This window comes from Primulina tabacum, chromosome 1, assembly GCF_025594145.1.
Source record: "Primulina tabacum isolate GXHZ01 chromosome 1, ASM2559414v2, whole genome shotgun sequence".
NCBI classification, from domain to species: Eukaryota; Viridiplantae; Streptophyta; class Magnoliopsida; order Lamiales; family Gesneriaceae; genus Primulina; species Primulina tabacum.
In genome coordinates, this window is record NC_134550.1 from 12,688,370 (window position 1) to 12,707,240 (window position 18,871).

General features: G+C 33.6%; 1 protein-coding gene and 1 pseudogene across 1 annotated transcript; both read right to left on the reverse strand.

The window, feature by feature from the left end:
* Positions 1–4,160: 4,160 nt before the first annotated feature.
* Positions 4,161–6,868, reverse strand: LOC142505115 (uncharacterized). Its single transcript, XM_075617949.1, has 2 exons — positions 5,048–6,868; positions 4,161–4,259 (listed from the first exon to the last, which is right to left on the reverse strand). The coding sequence occupies exons 1-2, from the start codon at positions 6,866–6,868 to the stop codon at positions 4,161–4,163; spliced, it is 1,920 nt and encodes a 639-aa protein (XP_075474064.1).
* Positions 6,869–8,111: 1,243 nt separating this feature from the next.
* On the reverse strand, positions 8,112–17,094 carry LOC142541827 (polyol transporter 5-like; annotated as a pseudogene).
* Between the last annotated feature and the right edge of the window lie 1,777 nt (positions 17,095–18,871).

Genomic DNA, 18,871 nt, shown 5'->3' on the forward strand with positions numbered 1-18,871 from the left:
TTAGATTTATAGGTTGTGAAAAAGTGAAAAAAATTAGAAGTGAGTTGCTTTCGAAAACAAAAATGAAAAGGTGAAATCAGAAGCACGAAGTGTGTGAAAAAGCAATTCTAACACTATTTTTTTTTACCAAACCATTTTTGGAGAACATCCCACCAGTTTCTGAATTAAAATTAAATTAAACAGAAACTAACGTAAAAATTGCTTTTAAGAAATTAAAAAAAAAAAATTTTAAAGATCCAACAATAAATTTTTTAAAATCTAGTTCAAGTTTTCACTATGTACAAGTTTTTAAAATTTAAGTAGTTTCTCACCTCCATTCGACAATGATTTTGATCAATTACGTCATCAGTTTCCTTTTGTGATTTAAAAAATTGTAGATATTTTTTAAAACATTTTTGGTGCATTTTTATGTTTTTTTTCTACTTTTTTTACTGTATGACTCAAAAAAAATCTCTTTATTTTTCTAAGCATATTATGGACAATTATTGTCATCCATGTAGCATTAATTCTGTACATGTTGGATCATTACGTCTACCTACAGCATAGGTGTACCAACAGGAACCGTTGTCTACAAAAAGTCAAGTAGCCATTTTCAAGTTCTTTCCACCTTTCGATATTATATAAATATATATCTATCTCTTTATATAATATATATATAAAATAAAACTCGTATATGTCTACGATGATATCAATATAAATATCTTTTTGTCTTATAAATTTATGATATTTCTCATTATTTTCGATGCAGGACTGTGTACCCCAAATGAATTCAGCCAAGACATTGGTCCAAACCCTTTTACCCACGAATTGTCGAACATTGCTTAAACATTTGAAATACAATTATTATTATTTATAAATTCTATAATTTTTTCGTATATTGACTTAGAAATTTTTAGCCACTCCTTGATAAATTTCGCCGCTCGATGGCTCTTCACTTCACCAACTTAATTGAGTTATTGAAGTTTCACGTGTAAAAAAACGGATGGATTTGCCAATCATGCAGTTTTGCCATTTTTTAAAGTAAATTAGTTAAAACTTTTATGATTCTCTTATTGGAACTTGAATTCAACTCATGCTAACATTTTCTATTTTGTTTTTTTTTTTAAAATAAAACACTATTTTGGGTCATCCAATCACGGTTATCACGATAGTCCATAGATTCTTATTCACATAACTCTTCACTCTTGGTAAAGACATATATGTCTCTCTTGTTCTCGAACTCAAGACCTCAAGACCGTCTAAGCAATAAGTATTTGGATTTATAAAAATTATAACAATTGAGCTAATGTCATTCAGATTACCAATGGAACATGTTAACAAATCGTTCGGCGCTTAATATATTATACATTAAAATAGTTGAAGTCACATCGTAATATACAATATGTCGGCCGGATCTCTTCCGTGTCAACTTAAAAAAGTAGCAAAGCTTCCGATTTAACAAGGGATCAGGAAGCCACCGACCCAATGGAATTTCTAAAAAAATGGAAAGTTTAACTTCGACTATATATATGCTTTGTTTAATGAAGAATTTCTTTTGAACATGTAAAAAAAAAAGAGTATGTTTTGTGATACGATTTCATAGATATTTATCTGTGAGATAGGTCGATATGATCCATTTCGGAGTGATAAAGATATTTTTTGAATAAAATGTATCAATTTTTTTTTATGAATCGGATCGGCTGCGAAATTCATCTTACAGCTATTCGATCGGAAGGTAATTAAATTTTGTATAAACATAAAAGATTTCTGACAGATGGATCCATCCTTTTTGGGAAAAAATGTTTTATAAAATGATAAAACGTCGTCGTCTCATTAAATACGTGGAAGCCAGTTGTAATTTCACGTGGTTTGAATAGCAGGGAAATACGAATGACCGACTCAATTATTAATAGAAAAAGATAGACGTGCATGCCCCCACAGTTTTCTGGTTTTGGAGTTCTTTCCGAAACTCATTGGACGGTTGAGTCAATCTCATGGACAAATCCAAAAATTCATTTGTGGAAAACATTCAAACACGTACTCTCGATTTCTATTTGTTTCCCGAATAAACTTAACTACAACCTTAATAACTCATTGGATTTTTGGATCTGATGTTGCACTGTACCAGATTTTGGATCCAGCTCGATTTTGGATTTTGGATCGTAAAGAGGTGTGTACAACCTGCGTATTCAAATTATAAGCATCGACTATAAAAAAATTATACAAATACGCAATACGTGTATACATATAAACTATTGTCCAAATTATTGTCATGATATGATTCTATGAATATATTATGTGTATATATAAATTAATGGTACGAGACACGGCAGTAGTCCATCCACGGCCCCGCGGTTCCATGGCAATAAAGCCATTTTGAAAGTCAGACTTTCTGATTTCAAATCTCATTGTTGACTCAATTTTAACTTCATCATCACCTGACCGACCGCATATACTAATACTAGAAAAGATGATTACTGATTCCAAATACAGATCGACTTGGTAAAATAGACTGAGCGCTTGAGTAATAGTTAGGAGTTCGATTATTCCTACCAACATATTTTCGGATGAGTGTGTCGCATAGAACTTATCGAGTACGATTTATCTGGTTAACGTAGTTTGTAGGATACTGTATTAGCTCGGAGTTTATCTAATACGCATCGAAAGATAATGTATACGAGTTTTCACGTAATAAAAAAATGATTATTACTATATTAATATATACAAGCAGTCGAAGCACGCACATAACATGCGAAAAAATTAACAATGAATAAGAAGTGTTGAGATTTGAAGCGGTTGTTTTCATTCTCGAATTTTTCACGGAACACATGCATCTCGTGTGACACGATCCGATATTTTGTATGTGCGCGCATATGTGTGTGCATATATATTTGTGTGCGCGTGTATATGTATGTATGTGTATACCATTTTTTTAGTAACGTATATATCATCGATGTGTGTTTGGAAGCATGAAATTCATTGAGATTTGGAATTGAAAATATAGTTTTAGTGTTTAGAAAGATGAAATTTAAAAATGATATTAATATTTGGTGGAATTTGATGTGATTTCATTTAACTATGTGAAATATTGGCAAAATAGGCGAGGTTTCATGGAATTTAATAGGATTTGATTCATAGAGGAAATAAAAAAAAAAATTTTACTTTATAAATTTTTATAACTTGCTCATAAATTTTAAATGTTCTTCTCAAATTTTATAAAGTATCATTTATTCAAAAATATATATTAACAATTCACACACATTTATATTATATATATTTGCAAGAAAATTATTTCAAAATCAGTTTATAATATGTTATACAAAAAATTTATAAAACACACATTTTTATTAAAAAAAACTGTTGTTTTAATATTAGAAAACTAATTTATCAAAATTTTATAAATTTATTTTTTAACTTCCTGGTGATAAACTTTATAATTTTTGCATTTACTAAAAAAGTTATTTAATTAAAAATATTTTTCATATGTTAAAAAATAATTTTTCACTTGATTAAAATATATGAGTATTTATATTAATATTGTTAATAAATAAATCATTTATAAAAATAAACACTACAAATTTTTAAATATAAAATAAATTAGTTTTAATAGTTAAATCAAATTTCAGATTACATTTAAAAATTTTACCAAACACCAAAATCAAAATCCCAAAGCCCTGGATTTAAAATCCAAATCAAAATCCCATCTTTTACTCGTCCAAACATACCGTATGTGTTTAGATGATACAAAATTCACGATTCATTGTATTTCTAACGATTATTAATAATATTCAAAGTGAAAGATAAAGAGAAATACGAATAGATAATTTACGAGTAAATTATGTGAGAATCGTTAGATAAATAAATAAATTTAATAATTTTCTTTTATTCTGATAGATTTAATCAATATTACTGAAGAAATCAATGTTGAATCAATTTTATGTGTATGGACTTATATGTGAATAATTATGCGTTGTGGGTTGTTTATTAAGTTAAGCCCAAAACAAAGTGATCAAGTAAGGTTTCGGGTTATTGTGCTTTAATGTATCTAATAGGTTGTGGGCCTTTAATGTGTAAAGATATAACTGTAATTTCTGTTTTTATGATGGGCTAAAACAGAAATATCAAAAGATAATGATAAACATTATATATATATGGGTTCATGGTCCCCAGATCTCAAGTTATCACTTCATTATTCTCTCCCCATTAAGAAAATAGTTCTGAAGAGAAACTAAAGGATTCTCTAAGGAAAGAGCCGTAGATCTGGAAGATCCAGACACGTTCTAAAGAATTCATGATTATGTCTTCAGATACGCTTCCGTTTAAGTTTTCAATCAAATTCTTAATGATTTAGCGTGATAGATTCTGCGGTGTATGGGTTTTTCCCAACAATCAAAGCTTGGTTTAAACTATATATTGTAAAACTACCCGAAAAAATATATTCCGATAGATTTTGCTTTAGAATATATTATCTACACGACTTTACACATTGCACACATATGATTTATTATGCTTTTAAAAATAATATTTTATTATAAATTCAATTTTCACAATTATGGATATAATTAATCTTAAACAAATCCGATAGACATCATGGTATAAAATTAATTAATGGACAATATTAAAATGAAATGGATACTTTAACAATGGATTGTGTGAGATGTGTTAATAGATTAATATGTAGGACAGTAGGAGTTTAACTTCAACTATAAACTAAGTTGAATAATTTTTATTTTTTATTTTTTTGTTAGATTGACTACCTCAAAGCATGCTGACGCTGCTTCTTCTTCTTTTTTAATGTCGTTGGATTTCGTATATATTTGATAATAAGGAACTCGCGGTTGCTAGTCTGTAAGACTGTAACCCTTCGAATGTGTACTAGATAAACATAATTTGTATACTACAACCATGTATGCATGCACAGGGACGGATTCAGGAATAAAAGTTGAGGGGGGCTTGAAGTCAATATGATAAGTTATATATTATTAAAAAAAAATTTACATTATATCGTTCAACGAAGTTGTGCCCTACGAGATTTTAAAACATAAAATTCATTAATAATAGAATTTACATCAATATGTTTAGCTAAATCTCGTTCAATATAGAGTGTCAAACAATCGGCAAGAAAGTCATCCTCCATTTTATTGCGAAGTGCCGTCTTCACATGCTTCATTGCTGAAAAAGCCCGCTCAGTAGTGGCAGTAGACACAGGTAATGTCAAAACAAGATGAATCAATCTAGCCAACATAACATAAACACTTGACCGTCCACTCTCGGTCAATTGCTGACACAACTCAACAAGTGTAGAAACCTTTAAATTCTGCATCACATCAAGTTTATAATGTATCAATTCATACTCCAAAGCAACAATTTCTTGATCTGTGAAATCTCCAGGATAAAACTTCTTCGCAAGCTTGCAAATATCATCACTGTTAAATGAGTCAAATGAATTTTTAGGATCTAAAGCTGTACTAAGAGAAAGAAGTTTCACCGATGACCCATTGAACCGAGTATTTAACTCCATCAAAATGAAATCTATTGCTGCATTAAAAACATCAAAGTGGTAATGATGTTCTATTGTAGTTTGTAGACAGGAACGTCCAATCTTATATAGACAATCAAGGTCAGGTACATCAATTTCATTTCTTGAGCAAAAAACTTTAACTTCCTGAAGAAATTCATTCCACCCACATTCTCTAAATTCTTGAAGGCAAGTTTTGGTAGTAGTGACAAATGTGATAGCAGTCAAAATGTCTTGAGATTTTCTTTGAAGAATTTGACAAAGAGTATCTGTTGTTCTCATAATTTTATGCATTAAGTGCAAAATAAACACAAATTCAAAGCTTGCCATGTTTCTGTAAATCCCCCGAACTTCAGCCTTAACTCTTCCATTTGGAGAATAATCACTGAGAACTTCAAAAACTTTGCAAGTTGCAGTGTACATACCTATCAAGCTTTTTACCGAATTATAGTGAGAACTCCAACGAGTAGCTCCTGCTCGTTGCAAATTACCAATCTGGTTTGCACCACTTCCAGAATCACGTTCTCCAATTGACAACATATACTCAATTTCATTTCTCTGTGCAGTATGTAATTCAGCAATGCGCTTAGTAGAAGAAGTGACAATATTAACAATATTGTCCAAATGAGAAAAGAATTCCCAAATAACACTAACATCCTTAGCTGCAGAAACCAATGTCACTTGTAAACGATGTGCAAAACAGTGGACATAGTATGCATAGGGACAATCTTTGAGAAATAATGCTTGAAGTCCATTCCACGCTCCACGCATATTGCTAGCACCATCATATCCTTGGCCTCTGATTTTCTTAACATGGAGATCATGATGAACAAGAACATTTGATATCTCATTTTTCAAATTCATTGAGGTAGTGTCACTAACACTTTTGATGGCAAAAAATCTTTCTGTCAAAATCCCATGATTGTTCACAAACCTCAATATAATGGCCATTTGCTCTCGTTTAGATATATCTCGGGCTTCATCAACAAGAATACAGAAGTATTTATCTCCAACTTCTTCACGAACCATCTGTCGTACTCTATTGGCCATAATATGTAAAATCTCTTTCTGAATTTCTAGAGCGATATATTGGGCATTTTTTGGAGCATTCTCAAGCACAACTTCATCAATTTCTATATTCATTTTTGCAAAAGCCTTCACCAATTCAAGAAAATTTCCACGATTAGATGAAGATAGAGATTCATCGTTACCTCTAAAAGCACAACCTTGAAGTGCTAGCCAACGAACAGCTACAATTGAGGTGCTCAAACGCAGACGATTTTTCTCTTTTTCCTCTTTAGATTGTGCATGCATCACTTTATCAATATGTTGTGAGGGCCTCATCAAATTTTCAGCCCTTCTCTCACACATAGTATGAGGTGAAGAAGCTGCAGAACCAATATGGGCAAGAAAAGCACATGTTTTTCCTTGGTTTACCCTTTTCCAATTGTCAAATCCTTCATTGACCAATGCCGAGATATTAGAAGAATTAACATCATTCAGGAAAAGAAAACAATAGAAACAATATGCCTTATTTGTTGAAGGCGAATACTCCAACCAATAAAATTTCTGAAACCATTTTTTCTGAAAACGACGATTCTGGCTTCCAAATTTTGTACCTGGATACTCCAACATATCTGGTTGATAAGGCCCCATATTTAGATATGAACGTCTTATCTCATCTCGTACATTAACATGATATTCACATATCTGTTTTCTTTTTCCTGGATCTCGTTCAATAAAAGTAGACGAAGACTGATGATCGTCTCTAGGAGAGGAACATGAAGGAATTTGGATATTGGGAAATAGAAGACTTTCACTGGATTGATGTTGCATTGTAAGGACCGTAGGAATTGAAGTATCTTCACTAGCTTGACGATCTCTCTTCTTAAAGAAAGAGGATATCAATGTTTTTCCTTTCTTTGCACCAGATTGATATTCCATTTTGAAATAGTTCAATTTATAATCCTAAACAAGAATAAAATAATTATTAACCAAATAAACAAGTAATAGTCACTCAACAACTCAACAACAAACAATCAAGAAACCACAAATCACACACAGAGAAGCTATAAAAAACAAAATAAAAAATGTATAGCCGATTCTTACCTGGATTGTTGCCTTGCCGATGAGCAATTCGATTTCTTCGGGAGTCCGCAATTCTATTCTGTCGCTAAAGGGCTTGGGACTTGGGAGAGAAATTTTGTAGAATTGAGGTGGGGCGGATCAGAGGATAAATTTGGTCTCATCCTTGTAAATGGACGGGACTTGATTGGACTAAGACATTGATGTACGACGGTTTTTGAAACAAAGCGACGGTTTTTCAAAAAACAGTCGCTATTAGCGACTGTTATTAGCGACTGTTTGAATAAACCGTCACTAGTAGCGACGGTGCAATTAAAACCGTCGTCGATCCAGATCGGCGGCGGTTTTACTAAAATCGTCGGAAATATTAGCGACGGTTTTTCAAAAACCGTCGCTAAATTATTAAAAAAGTGGGCTGGGCTACAGCCCAGTACAGCCCTAGAATACATCCGTCTCTGTGCATGCACCAATCAACACAACTTTAGCAATCCATATAATATATATTGTAGTATAAAAAGCCTTATGTTAATTAAGATTCATTAACCTATTGAAGGAAATAAAACTCCATTCTCCAAGCAAATTTACATAGTACCATTCCGCATTTGAACTTGTCCGTCGCTGTCACCCTTCTTTTCTTTTAGTTTCTTCATCGTCGACCTCCACCGGAAGAAAGTCCCGAACGATGACTCCATTTCCTCCAACGTTTTGCCACGAGTCTCGGGAAATAAAGCGTAAAAGAACACCCATGACACACAAGCAATCCCAGCATACAATCCCTCCGATACTTATACTCTTGTTCAAGGATAGAAATGTCATTGAAATAATCCCACTGGTGATCGGGCCCATCCCGATTGAAAAAAAGCCCACAAAAGTCAAAACACAGGTTATACACAAAGATATGGCCCAAATCAATTTATGATCTGTTTGAAATAATTGTCAGCCCAGTACCCAGGCCCACTAAACTCAAAATCATCCCCGCCATGCTAGATAGAAGCAATGGCCGCCGTCCGATCCTATCCAGCAAAAACGTCGCCACCAAGATGAAGATAGTTTTCGTGAATCCGACGGCCATTGTCGCGAGTAGCTAATCGGTATCGTTCTTTATCCCTGCCTTCTCAAAGATCTCTGGGCTATACAATACCACGGAGTCGATCCACTTGCTTGTTGGAAAAAGTGTATCCCTAGGCCGCATATTAGGATGTGGCGCACGGCGGGGGTAGGGTGGAGGAAGAGCTCACGCCAGACGCCTTCGCCGCGGTGGCGTACGGGAACCGAAATGATGTCGTCGTCTCAGTTCTCGGGAATGCCTACTACTTCTTTGATATCTGCTAATCTTGATCTGGATTCCTCCGTTGAATCGGAGGTTTTGTCGAGTACACGTTTGGCTTGGCCAAGTTGGCCTTGCATTACAAGCCAACGCGGCGATTCCGGCATGGCAAGGACAGCGACAGCCACAAGTACAGAGGGGATTGCGCCGAGTCCGAGCATGAATCTCCACCCTATATCCGTTGGGAGCTTTGAGAATGCGTAATTAGAGACGTAACCAAGAAGTATACCTGTGAAACATGTAACATGGCATTAACACGTGCATTTAAGTTTTTGTGTTCACTTTTTTTTTTATATGGAAAAATTATATTTTTGAATAATTAAAACTCAGATTTAATCTACTATATATGATTGTGTTGAAAAATATATTTAAAATGTGAGTATTGAATATTTGAATGTTGAATATTTGAATGTTGAAAATAAGAGTTGTAAATATTGAAAATTAGTGTGTGATGATGTAGGTAATGATGTATTTTATTTTTGGATTATTTGTAAAGATTTCCTATAAATAGATCTCTCATTTGTGAAGAAAATCACAATTGAGTACAGAGAAAAATATTATAAAGTGTGTAGTTTGGTAAATTTTGAGAGTTTGAGATTTTTACTTTTTACCATAAATTTTTACTTTTTCACAACACGTTATCAACACGAAGCTCTAAAAGTCCTACATACTTTTCCAAGCTCCAAACAGAAGAAAAAGGTAACAAAAATAATTATATTTATTTTACTGTTATTTATTTATTGTGTATTTATTTAATATACAATATAATGTTATTATTAGAAATAATAAAAATAAATTTTTCATAAACTTGTTATAAATCTTGGGAGGATGTTAAGACGCCATCCCACACTCCCGGTAAGGGATACGACAAGTATAAAAGCCTATAAGGTTTTTAAACAAAATAAATTATGACACTCATTATAATATTATGATATGATATACATAATTATTTAAACATGTCTAATATTATATATATCATATTATTACCATAAAATTATACAAATACATACCTTTATTTTTTTTTGTACCCCAACGGTCATAAATGGTAAACAACGGCTATTTTTTGCCCTATAAATATGATCTCACAAACACATTCCATCACTCCAACTTTCTCTTCTTCTCTAAAAATTATTCATCATCAAATTTTTTGAAGAAAAAAGAAGATGACTTTCTCAAAGATATTTTTAATTATTTTGGTTATCATACTCACGAGTCTTTTATTTATCGGAGAATATCCTCCTCGTGCGTTTTCTTTATTTTTACAAATACTTGTACTTGTTGTTTATCCGTTACTTTGTATTGCAATAATTATTAACTAATAAAATGCATCGTAATTTTTTTTAGTACCACCATGTCAAATTTAACAAAGCTCGAATTTGTTGCGCTCGACATCACGGGAAAGAATTATATGCCATGGACTCTAGATGTAGAAATGCATCTTGAGTCATTGGGTCTAAGCGAGACCATTAAAGAAAATGGCATATGCACGTCACAAGAAAAGGCAAGAGCCATGATATTTTTGCGTCGACATCTCGACGATGGATTGAAATGTGAATATCTGACTGAAAAAAATCCCATGGCTTTGTGGAAGGGATTAAAAGAAAGATTCGAACATATAAGAGAAGTTATACTTCCGACCGCCCGGGATGAATGGAATACATTGAGATTCCAAGACTTTAAAAAAGTCAGTGATTACAATTCGGCGATGTATAGAATAATCTCGCAATTAAAATTTTGTGGACATGAGGTCACAGAATCTGAGATGCTTGAAAAAACATTTTCCACGTTTCATGCATCAAATATTACTCTACAGCAACAATATAGAGTACGTGGATTCGCGAGATATTCTGAACTCATCGCCTGTCTTCTTGTGGCGGAAAAAAAACAACGAGCTATTAATGAGAAATCATCAGTCCCGACCCACTGGATCAACAGCATTTCCAGAAGTAAATGCTGTAAGTAAAAATGAATTTAAACCTGGAAACCAAAATCAAATTCAAAGACAAGGTTTTGGTCGAGGTCGAGGTCGTGGACGTGGACGTGGACGTGGAATTGGCCGTGGTCGTGGTCAAGGCCGTGGTTTTGAAAATAATCGAGATAGTTATTTTTATAACTCATCTCAAAAGAACGTCCCAAACCATCCACAGAAAAGGCATCATGAGAATACAAGTGTTAATGAGAAGCACTCAAAAAGATATGAAAGTTCTTGTTACAGATGTGGTACTCCAGGACATTGGTCCAAAGTTTGTCGAGCCCCTGAGCACCTTTGTAAACTTTATAAAGAATCATTAAAGGGGAAAGAAAAGGAGACCAACTTCACTGAACGCAGTGACCGTTTGAGTGATTCAACTCATTTTGATGCTGGTGATTTTATGAATGATTTCTCTGGAAATGATCAATATGTTGGTGGGATAGAAATGAACAATATTGATGCTGCAGATTTTCTCAACGATTTCTCTGAAAATGAACAATATAATGGTAGAATATAAATGTACAATAATCTATTTTTCATGTATTCATAGAATAATGTTTTATTGTATAATTATGATTTGTGTTATATTTAAATATATATTGCAAGTAATTTATTTCATTGCATATTTTTTTGAAGTTCAAATATGGAAAATGCTATGAGCAAAGCTGAAGTTTGCATACCCGATAGTGGTACAACGCACACTATCCTCCGAGATAAAAGATATTTCTTGGAACTAAAACCAACAAAAACAACGGTGAATACAATATCAGGTCCTGTAGACTTGATTAAAGGATGTGGTAAAGCACAATTTTTGTTACCTAATGGTACAAAATTTTTGATCAATGATGCTTTATATTCACCACAATCGAAAAGAAATTTGTTGAGTTTTAATGATATATATTCCCATGGGTATGATACTCAAACAATGAATGAAGGGAATGAGAAATATATGTGTCTTATCACATATAAATCAGGAAAGAAATATGTGATTGAAAAACTACCAATGCTCCCTACTGGATTGCATTATACACATATAAGTCCCATTGAATCAAACATGTTAGTTGATAATTCTTCGATATTAACCAATTGGCATGATCGATTGGGACATCCTGGTTCAACAATGATGCGAAGAATTATAGAAAATACACATGGTCATCCACTGAAAGACCAGAAGATCTTTCAGAATAATAAGTTTCAATGTAAAGCATGTTCTCTTGGAAAACTTATTATAAGACCATCACCAGTCAAAATCCAAACTGAATCACCAATGTTTCTTGAACGTATTCAGGGTGATATTTGTGGACCAATCCATCCACCATGTGGACCATTCAGATACTTTATGGTATTGATTGATGCCTCCAGCAGATGGTCACATGTATGTTTATTATCAACTCGAAATGTTGCATTTGCAAGATTACTTGCTCAAATAATAAAATTGTGGAATCAATTTCCCGATTATACAATCAAGAAAATTAGACTTGATAATGCTGGTGAATTTACTTCCCAAACTTTCAATGATTATTGTATGTCTATGGGAATCATTGTTGAGCATCCTGTTGCTCATGTACATACACAGAATGGATTGGCTGAATCATTGATTAAACGTCTGCAAATGATTGCTAGACCAATGATAATGAAAATAAAGCTCCCTATTTCTATATGGGGACATGCAATTTTACACGCTGCTTCATTAATTCGCATCAGACCAAGTGCATATCATAAATACTCCCCATTGCAGCTTGCATTTGGTAAAGAACCAGACATTTCTCATCTGAGAATTTTTGGATGTATGGTGTATGTGCCTATTGCACCACCGCAACGAAAGAAAATGGGACCTCAAAGAAAGGTTGGAATTTATATCGGTTATGATAGTCCATCAATCATTCGATATATTGAACCTCAGACAGGCGACGTGTTCACAACACGTTTTGCTGATTGTCATTTTAATGAGGAAATCTTCCCAATGTTAGGGGGAGAACAGAAACATACCGAAAAAGAAATTACATGGTATGTATCATCATTGTTACATCTGGATCCAAGAACAAAACAATGTGAAAAGATGTACAACAAATTGTACACTTGCAAAGAATAGCAAATCAAATACCAGATGCATTTGCAGACACAAAAGGGGTAACTAAATCATATATACATGCTGCAAATGCCCCTGCTCGAATTGAAATTCCAAAGAAACAAATGGAAGATACTCATGATGTCATTAAACGCCTGAAGCGTGGAAGGCCAGTCGGTTCCAAGGATAAAAATCCTCGAAAAAAAAAATTCATAGAGAAACACGATGATCACAAAATAAAGAATGACGTTTCTGAAGAAACACATGATGATCACAAAATAGAGAATGGTGTTCCTGAAGAACCACATGATGATGAAAATGTTCTGTCAGAACCACAAACTGACGAGAATCATGAAATCTCTATCAATTATATTAATACTGGAAAAATATGGAACCGAAAAGATATAGATGAAATTGATGATATATTTTCTTATAATGTGGCAATCGACATCATAAATGATAACGAAGATCATGAACCAAAATCTTTTGGTGAATGTAAAAATCGGCAGGATTGGATAAAATGGAAAGATGCCATCCAGGTTGAATTAAATTCGCTAAATAAACGTAATGTTTTTGGACCTATAGTCCTTACACCTGAAGGTGTAAAACCTGTTGGATACAAATGGGTTTTTATTCGAAAGCGAAATGAGAAAAATGAAATAGTAAGATATAAAGCTCGACTTGTTGCACAAGGTTTTTCTCAAAGGCCTGGAATTGATTATGAAGAAACGTATTCTCCTGTGATGGATGCAATTACGTTTCGGTATTTGATTAGCTTGGCGGTATCTGAAAATTTAGAAATGCGTCTTATGGATGTTGTTACAGCTTACTTATATGGATCACTTGATAGTAATATATATATGAAAATCCCTGAAGGATTTAAGATGCCTGAAGCACAAAGTTCAAAACCCAGGGAATGTTATTCTGTGAAATTACAAAGATCATTATATGGGTTAAAGCAATCAGGTCGAATGTGATATAATCGACTAAGTGATCACTTGATGAAAAAGGGATATGTAAATAATTCAATATGCCCTTGTGTTTTCATTAAGAAAACAACATCCGGATGCGTAATTATTGCTGTATATGTTGATGATTTAAACATCATTGGAACGAATAAAGAAATTCAAGAAGTTGTGTCATACTTGAAGGAAGAATTTGAAATGAAGGATCTTGGAAAAACCAAGTATTGTCTGGGTTTACAAATTGAACAAAAAGAATGTGGAATGTTTGTTCACCAGACAAATTATACAGAAAAGATCCTTAAACGTTTTAATATGGATAAATCAAATCCTTTAAGTACTCCAATGGTTGTTAGATCATTAAACATAGAAAAGGATCCATTCCGTCCATGTGAAGATGATGAAGATATTCTTGGTCCAGAAGTACCATATCTAAGTGCCATCGGTGCCCTTATGTACCTTACAAATTGTACAAGGCCTGATATATCTTTTGCCGTGAATCTGTTGGCAAGATTTAGCACATATCCAACAAAGAGACACTGGAACGGAATTAAACATATATTCCGTTATCTACGAGGAACGACAGACTTGGGACTTTTGTATTCAAAAGATGCTAATCCAAGTATAATTGGTTATGCGGATGCTGGATACTTATCTGATCCACACAAGGCACGTTCCCAAACTGGATATGTATTTACTCGTGGAGGCACTGCAATATCTTGGCGTTCTCAGAAACAAACGCTCGTTACAACTTCATCAAATCATGCCGAGATTATTGCACTACATGAAGCAAGTCGTGAATGTGTGTGGTTAAAATCAATGACCCAACATATCCAAATTTCATGCGGATTATCATCTGATGAGAAGCCTGTGATACTATATGAAGATAATGCTGCATGTGTTGCTCAAATGAAAGAAGGATACATAAAAAGCGACAGAACTAAACATATTCCTCCTAAGTTCTTCGCATTCACCAAGGAGCTTGAGAAGAATAAATGTATTGATGTTCGTCACATTCAATCAAGTGAAAATTCATCAGATCTCTTCACAAAGGCGCTTCCTACGTCAATATTCAGAAAGCATATATATAATATTGGGATGCGCAATCTACGAAATTTGTGAAGAATTGTTCGTGTCAACATGAGGGGGAGTTTACGTGACTGCACTCTTTTTCCCTTACTATGGTTTTTATCCCAATGGGTTTTTCCTAGTAAGGTTTTTAACGAGGCAGTATAAAAACACGTAATGAAGACAATCATTATGATCATCATCACAAGGGGGAGTGTTGAAAAATATATTTAAAATGTGAGTATTGAATATTTGAATGTTGAATATTTGAATGTTGAAAATAAGAGTTGTAAATATTGAAAATTAGTGTGTGATGATGTAGGTAATGATGTATTTTATTTTTGGATTATTTGTAAAGATTTCCTATAAATAGATCTCTCATTTGTGAAGAAAATCACAATTGAGTAGAGAGAAAAATATTATAAAGTGTGTAGTTTGGTAAATTTTGAGAGTTTGAGATTTTTACTGTTTACCATAAATTTTTACTTTTTCACAACAGATTGATGTTTGTTTTACAATTTTAGTTTTTTCCAATAGTGTAAGACGAGTCAAACACGTGATAAGAAAATTATATATTTGGTCTTGTAATTTACATTTTGTTTATTTTTAATTATATTAACGATGAATTTGTATTTTTAATCCTAAAACATGCACATTTTTTTGCTATTTTCGATAAATTTTTATTTTTAGTCATGTAACTTATATATTGTTTTCATTTATTATCATTTAACTTACATATTTTTTTCATTTTTTGCCTGATAGACATGATGGACTCAAACAAAAAAGAAAAAAAAACATACAAGTTACATGACTAGAAACGAAAATTCTACGTAACATGAAAAAAAATGAAAAAATATTGTAAATTACATGATTAGAATATAAATTCATCGTTAATATGATAAAAATTTTAAAAATGTAAATTATAGGGAAAAAATTAATTTTCGCAGCATCACACCGATCAAAAAATTTATTTTTAAAAATTTGTAATCTGTGTCTTAAATTTATATTTTAAACTCCCAAGAATCTTTGGTTGATTTGAATATTCTTATTTTATGCATCACAATCTTTCTCGTAGACTTGAATGTCTCTCCCAATTATTTCGGACAGCTAAGCTAAAAACGACCCATGAAATATTTTCCACGAGGACCAATTATGTCAATTTTCTTTACGAGCTTGATCATGTGCCCGACAAACATATAAAATTAAAAAAGCAGTAAAAACTAAGTAAATTCATAGTGAAGTTATCCAGAAAATTAAGGTTAAGGTAGAATGTTGTTACGTACCAAAATTGATGAACACTTCAGGAAAAGAAGTCAGGAAGCCCCGGGAGGAAGCCGGTGCCACCTCCGCAGTGTACACCGGAGCGATCATCAGTGCGTAGCCGACGCCTATGCCTGCCACAAAGCGGCCCATCATGAGGAAGGCATAGTCGGTGGCTAATCCCATGAGCAAGGCCCCGGCGAAGAATATCACTCCGGCCAAGACTATGGTGTAGCGACGGCCGATCCAGTCGGAGGTACGTCCGGCGGCGGCCGCGCCCAGGAGAGAGTAGAGGTTCAGAATTCCCATGATCACTTCTTCTTGTACTTCGGTCATTCTAATGTTCTTTCGGATGTAGATTATTGCTCCAGTCATCACTCCTATATCTGAATTATATACACACAATAATATCAAACATTATTATATTTTTCTTACCCAAAAAAATTAATTTATATACATGTTATTTTGATCTTTTCTTGAAATTTTTTTATTCATGACCTTGTCGCTTGACAAAATTGAAATTTTATCCAAAAATTGGGCACCAAAAAAAGTGAGCTAGGCAAGAATAAAAAATACCATATCCAAGTAAGATGGATGTCATGGAGGCTAAGAAAAAGCATGCCAAAGCATATTTGTTTCTCTTCGGTTTCGCCGGTGGATCGAAAGCCGGAATGGGTTCGACATGGCCGGAGGAGACACCATGTTTTCTCGGTCTACCGTTGTCCATAATGATGATAATGATTGGCGGCAGTAGCGGTTTGATTTGCCACTAGTTTTGGAGTTGGAGGCCGAGTGACTTGGTACGTACGTACTAGATTGTGTGGCTGGAGTTGAGTGGATTGACTATAAATAGAAGAACTATTGAACTACGTTAATGGGAAACAATAATTTTAGAAAATTATATATAAACAAGAAGAATAAATTACAACGTTCTTCGAAAAAAGTGGACATAACATGCATGCTTACGACAATATAAAATTAAATCTTTTTTAGTGCATTGATTGATTGGTACTAAGAAACTCACTTGAGAGATGTCATTTTATATGAGTAGTGCTCTCATCTACTCAACACATGAGACGTGTGTTGAGTGTCAATCAAAACTATTCATCCCTATATCATTGTTGAATTAGTGACCATGATTTGTCCATTCAACACATGTGACATGTGATGAATTGATAACGACACTATCCATGTAGATGACATGAACAAAATCTAATAACCCCACATTTCACCGTTCTCTACGTATCATAGCAATTTTAATTTAGAATTATATTTTTTTAAAAAAATCTATTTCTCTATTTTATTATATCTAATTAATCGAATTGTTTTAGACTTTCTTTCCCAGAAAATAATTTTTTTATATAATAATACATTTTTCTTTCTTCCTTTATTCTTTTTATGCATCGTTTTCTCTTATTAACTACTGCTACTGCCGTCACGAGAGCGAGGAGGTTCCTCAGAAGAGATGTACCTCCGGCCTCTCTTTTCCTCGACTTGTTAGGACAATTTAGCCATCGAGGATAGAACTGTGGACTTACATGCTTCTCAACTGTTTCCCTGGGCATGAAAATCCCTTTTGCATGTGCATGTATACACTACATGATATTTATCTAAAACCATTTTAATAAATGAAACACTTAATTTAACAAGAGAGATTTTGTAAGGACCGTGTATCGTATTATCATAAATCTTATATGATTATCGATAATTCAGGAATTTGATATGTGATTATACATTTGATGTATATTATGACAATGAAATTGAGAAAATGAATATTGAATATGAATTGACGTTGTAAGAGCTCGAGTGGAGAGGCCGGACGCCAATTTAGTACAAACATAAATATTTTGTACAGAATGTGTGGCGCCCGGGCGGTAGAAAATGACCGCCCGAGCGCCAAGGTAGAAAATGTTAGTGTTCGGGCAGAACACTACGCGCCCGAGCGGTAACTTTTGACCGCCCGAGCGCGGCATAAACAATTCTCGGGGACAGAATGTCTCGCGCTCGGGCGCGAGAATTCTACCGCCCGAGCGCCGAAACGGTGGAGATAAGAATAAGCTTTTTCTTCTTCTTTCTTCATTTCTATTTTCGAGGATTCGAGAGAAGATACGAGATTTCGAAATTCCTTCGTCCGAATTGAATTCGAAACGCTGTCTAAACGCGAAACAAATTATATATTTGTGATCGTCGCGTCGAGGGCTTCTGACTGAGGTAATTTTCTTCTAGTTCCAACAGCTCGAAATATCAAAGTGCTGGAATAGCATGTATTTGAAGTTGAATTTCCTATATGTAGTAGAATAACCGACAAGAAACTTATATTCGAAGTCGAAATTGAATTATGATATGATTTTGGTTTGATATGAATTTTTTTGAAGTTTCAAATGATATTTGAAACTAATATTAATGATTTTGGATTATGTTATTGATTGGAATGAGTATGTTATTGATGTAGATAAAGTATTATACCGATATCTTCAGGCTACATCAACTGAAAACGAAGAATTGAGGTATGTTGCGACCGGGTAACATACGACAGGTATCTGTATTATATGATATATGTCGGATTGATTGGATTGATTGGAATGAGAATACATGTCTATATGTCTTATTTGTTGATTTATGTGGCATACAC